General features: G+C 45.0%; 1 protein-coding gene across 1 annotated transcript in view; it reads right to left on the bottom strand.

Annotated features, from left to right (window-relative positions):
• The window catches only part of APOO (apolipoprotein O), a 53,271-nt gene extending 48,483 nt beyond the window's left edge, over positions 1 to 4,788 (bottom strand). Inside the window, exon 1 of the mRNA XM_063084025.1 lies at positions 4,614 to 4,788. Coding sequence (XP_062940095.1) covers positions 4,614 to 4,622 — 9 coding nt within the window. The 5' untranslated portion in view covers positions 4,623 to 4,788. The remainder of the gene's footprint in view (positions 1 to 4,613) is intronic.
• Positions 4,789 to 5,085: the final 297 nt, after the last annotated feature.

The raw sequence follows: 5,085 nt of genomic DNA on the forward strand, positions 1-5,085 counted from the left end.
CTTTTTGTTTGTGCTGATAACTGCACTGTGAGCTTCTGAAAAGAAAGTTTCATAATCACCTGGGATGCCTTTTCAAAACTAAAGGTTCCTGAACTCCACCTAAAAAGTAAATCAGAACCATGGGCAGGGCCTGAAAACTATCTGTCTCTGAATAATTCTGATGTGTGGTCAGACTTGGGAACTCTCTCCTAGATAAAAACTGGGTCTTTTCATTTGTACCCACCAGGGTCCAGCATGATGCCCAGCCCATAGCTGGAATGTGATAAAATCTGAGTAATGAATGAAATCTACTAACATGAATTTGGGGACTAGGTGTATGTATTCAATAGTCAAACTTCCTGCAGCAGCACAAGAAAAAGCTCCTTCCTACAACAGAATGCAAATACTGGATAGCTTTCAAATGTATTTTTTTAATCCACCAATGCCCCCTACTGACCTGAAGACGAATCGCTAAATCAAAGCAATGGTTACAGTTTAAATATTTTAATTAAACATGCACATAACTAGTCACACACATTGTACTTTTTCCACCATACCTATCTTATCAACTCCTTTGCCCTCCAGCCTAGTTGACCCAAGCTGTTAACTCCCAAACCTAGATCAGTCCTACCATTTGCACCGTCCCTACTCAGCAGAGACTTGTAGGAGTGCTCTCAGCAGAGCCCTCAAAGCCTCAGCTCTATCTTTTTTGTTCCTTGGTCAGCGCCTCTTCCAAATCTCATCGTGCTCATAAAACCATCCACCTTGAAAACACAAGAAACCATTCATCTACTGATTTACCTCAATTCTTGCTATTCAAAGTGTGATGGGGGACTAGAAACATCTATTGCAGCTGGGAACTTGTTAAAAAATAGAGAAAAGACTTGCCGGTTAGCTCAGTTGATTAGAGCGCAGTGTTATAACGATAAGGACAAAGGTTCAGACCCCTGTACCGGTCAACCACCAAAAAAAAGGAAAAAAAAAGGGAGAACCTGAGGCCCTACCCGAGACCTACTGAATTGGAGCTTGCATTTTAACAAGAGCCGCACACACATTAAAGTTGACAAACACTGGTTCTCAACTACTAGACCTAACACCACCATTTTATGACAAATATTTTATAACACTCTTTTGCTACCCTGAAATAAAATTCATCACCCACCTACACATATAAGTCCAAAGGGGGAAAAAAAAAAAAAAAAGATATCAGGGTACTGATTTGATGGTAACATAAAGGTGAAAAGGAAAGATTTATAAGAATTATATTTCAGTGTATAAATGTTCAACACAATCAAATTAAAGGTATAAAGAACAACCCCACGAGTTTCCAAAATGTACTCTAAGTAGGTGCTACAATCTAGTTGAGAACCACTGGTCTATAATCACTCTCACCCTTCTTTTCCTTCCATCTCACAGGAGGAAATCTCTCCTCACTGTAAAGCTGAAGGATTCTCTCTTGTAAAAGCTCCCTGTCTACATTCCTCCGCAGACCACAGATGCTGCCAAATCTTGAACCCTTTAACAACCACAAAACTCTAGAATGACCCCAAATTTCCCTCTGGTCACCATACTCACTCTCCTTTCCTTGATAGTCAAATTTATCAACCAACATTGCATCCATTTATTCATCTCTCAGTCACCAACTCAGCAAACCTACACGTATAAGGATCATGAAAGCTTTCCAAAGTGCTCAAATCAATGAGAACTTCTCCAAACTCATCTAATTTCTCTCTCTGTATTGGACATTGTTGGTTGCACATCCAGTTTCCATTCGTCCTCTTCCTTCCCAAAAGAACCCCACTGTGTTCATGAATTCATTACTCTACCATGTGATTAAGGTAAAGTGACCCTATTCCAAGTTGATACTGTTTAGTCTAAGCCAATCAGAGTACGGCATTCCCCTGGCAATTCCTATTGGGTCAGGGGCAGACACCTATCCTAAATTGGTCCAATCAGACTGAAGGAAGGACATAATCCAAGCGTGGGAGTTTTGTCCTCTCTTTTGCTCTAGTAAATGAGGATGTGTGTTACTGGCAGTCATCTTGCAACCATAAGGGAAACCAAGCTTACTGTGGAAAGCCAAGACCAGTTCTTGATGACACTGTTGACCCACAGAATCCATGAGCCTGAGTCCATCCTTCCGCTGGACTTTGTGAGATAATTTTCCTTACTATTTAAGCAATTGGGTTTTCCCAGCTGAAAGCATCTTAATATAGCCTGTCCTCCTTGAAATTTTCCTCCTTTGGTTTTCTAAACATTACTCTTTTCTACTCCTATTTCTACTTCTCAAAAATTGATTCTCCATCTCTGGCCTCCCCTCTTCCTTGCCATCTCCTTAGTGTCCTCCAAGGTTTGTTGTGATCTTTTCTAAAGTATATGTTACCTGGAATAATTTCAGCTTACTGTATCTTTCCCTTGACACATCAAAACTGGGCTACCAGCTCACCCACTTGAAGAACTACTACTTGTCTTTCAAAACTAAATTAAATGTCCCTTCTGTGAAGCATTCCCTGAAGTCCCCAGGGGTTCCTTGCCTTTTTTGTGCCGTGGACCTCTTTGGCAGTCTGTGAGCCTTATGGACCCCTTCTCAAAATAATGCTTCTAATTTCATAAAATGAAATACCAATTATATTGAAGTAGTTATAAAAATATAGTTAAAACTGAGATTTCTGATATAGTAATATGTGCTTCTTTATTAGCTCATTTAATAAAAAAATCTAATAGTGGGTCTTGCAACTACCATAATTTTGAAGTAGTGATGAGTATAAATGATATTTTGAGACGTGCAACAACTATAATGTGATGTGAAAATGTCTGACTAGCTTTGGTACTGTGACTTCTACTGGTGACAGGGACTGCTAATACTACTGTGATTTGTTGCTATAGGATCTTGTTAAATTAATGGTCCCCATGAACTACACCTCCTCATATCCATGCCCTTGTGTAGTTCCCCACCGTATCAACTCTGGGCTTGGCTATGTGACTTGTTTTGAATCAGCCAATGTGATGTAGATAAGTGTTTGCACATTGGACTTACCGTCTTAGAACCCAGTAACCATGTGAGAAAGTCCAAGCTCCCAAACACGGGAGTGAGGTCACCTTTCAGCCAAGCCATCAGGTGAAAGCTGAGTTCAGCGGATGCCAACAAAACTGCCCAGCCAACCCACAGGTTGTGAAAATTAATAAAGCAGTGCCTTAAATAGAAAACTGAAACAATAAAAAACTGAAACAATTACCCATATTCATAACTGAAGGAAATGCTCAATTTCAGTTGGAGACTGAAAATATTTATTTTTTCCCATCAGAGTTCAGGGACACCCTGCATTCTATGTACAGACTCTTTGAGGGGCTGAAGACCCCAGTTTAAGAACACCTGGTTAGGCCAAGTAGATCCTGCTTTTCTTTGTACTGCCATAGCATATTGTTGGTACCCATACAGTTAAACTGATCACAGCATATCCTTCAGTGCTGTAACCTTAAAACTAAGCTGAACTCCTAGCACATAATAGGTGTTTAACACAAATTTATCAAATGAGTAAAAGTTGCTATTGGATCTGTCTTCCTGACTAAACTGTGAGCTGCCTGAAAACAAAGTAAAAACAAATACTTAGATGGCACATCTATGCACAAAGGCCTTTTCCAAGTGCTTTACACATACCAACTTAGTTAGTCCTTACAACAAGCCTATGATGTAGATGCTATTACCCCAATTTCACCAATAGGAAAACAGGCCCAGAGGGGTTAAGTAACCTGTCCAAGGTCACACAACTAGAAAGTGACAATGCCAAGAATGGAAGGCAGAACCCATGCCCTTATTTTACAGCCTTTACTAATGTGCCCAAAGCACACTGCAGGAGCTCAATAAAACTTTTAAGTGAGTAATACAATTTTGAGATTTCATTAGCACTGTTTTATGGGTACTGTGCTTCTTGAAGACTTGTAGATTAATTTCTGGTAGCCTGTGATTTATTTCTTATGACAGAAAATATAATTTACTTTTTAAAAAGTAGAATGGCTTTATGCTAAAATGCAGATTTCCGAAATAAAAGTCTTCACTGTAGAAGTCGATTTCTTTCAAAGGACACGAGTTCATAAAACCTAAGGAAGGGGGGTCGACTTGTCCACATTAAATAAGGTTCAGGAGGGAATGGAGCAAAGCTCCAGCTTTCCTACTCACCCAGCATCCCCCACACCCTTCAGGAGCTTCTCCAAAGGTGACCCTCCTCCACCTACATACCAGGTTCTGAAACCTGACTCTGCCAGGCAACCGAAGCCGCGAACCCCGCAGTGCCCTGAGTTGGCCTCACCCTACCCACGACACCAGGAAGGCATCAGTCGGGGGGTGGGTACTTTCGGGGGAGGCACTTTAACTTTTCAAAGTGTTTTATTCACGACAGCACGAGCCAAAGGGCCTCCCCTACCCACCCCAGGGTCTCACGCCTCCGCCCGGCAGCCGCTCACCCCAAGCAGACCGGTGAATGAACCGCGGGGCCGGAACGCAGCCGGCTCAGAGGCGGGAAAAGCCTTTGGGCCAGCCGGGCCTGGTCCCCGGAGAGGCCCCACGAGAGCGTGGGGAGGGCTCTGGGAGGCCGGGAGAGGGCGGTGACAGCTGTGACCCAGCTCCACGCTCTCACCTTGAACATGTCGTTGGCAGCGGCGGCTCAGGCAGGGTCACCCCGGCCTCGGCCACGCCCACTACAGAGGCAACTACGGAGGCTCGGTAGGGCCCTGATTTCCCCGACCGCAAGGGGGCCGCGGTGCGAGTCACGGCCTGACAGCCAACTCGACGCAGCCAAGGCTTAGTTCAACCACCCCGGGCTGGAAGCGGTGTCGCTGAGCGGCAGCGCGTCGCGCCCCGGGCGGTGGGCGAGCGCAAGCCCCGCCCTCCGGGAGGCTCCGCCCCTGCGCCGGTGGTTGCTAGGCAGCAAGAAAGCGCTGTTCTGTGTGGGCGGCACGCGAAGGCACGCGGAGGCACGAGGAAGGAGGGGCCAGGTGCCGCGCGGCGCTGGGAATCTGCCTTCGCCGCCAACGAAGGGCGCCCAACGGCGTGGGCTGGGAATCCTGTTCGCTGAGGCCGCCCGGGCGGGGGCGCTCGGCGGACCTCGG

Source organism: Cynocephalus volans, chromosome X (assembly GCF_027409185.1).
Source record: "Cynocephalus volans isolate mCynVol1 chromosome X, mCynVol1.pri, whole genome shotgun sequence".
Classification (NCBI taxonomy): domain Eukaryota; kingdom Metazoa; phylum Chordata; class Mammalia; order Dermoptera; family Cynocephalidae; genus Cynocephalus; species Cynocephalus volans.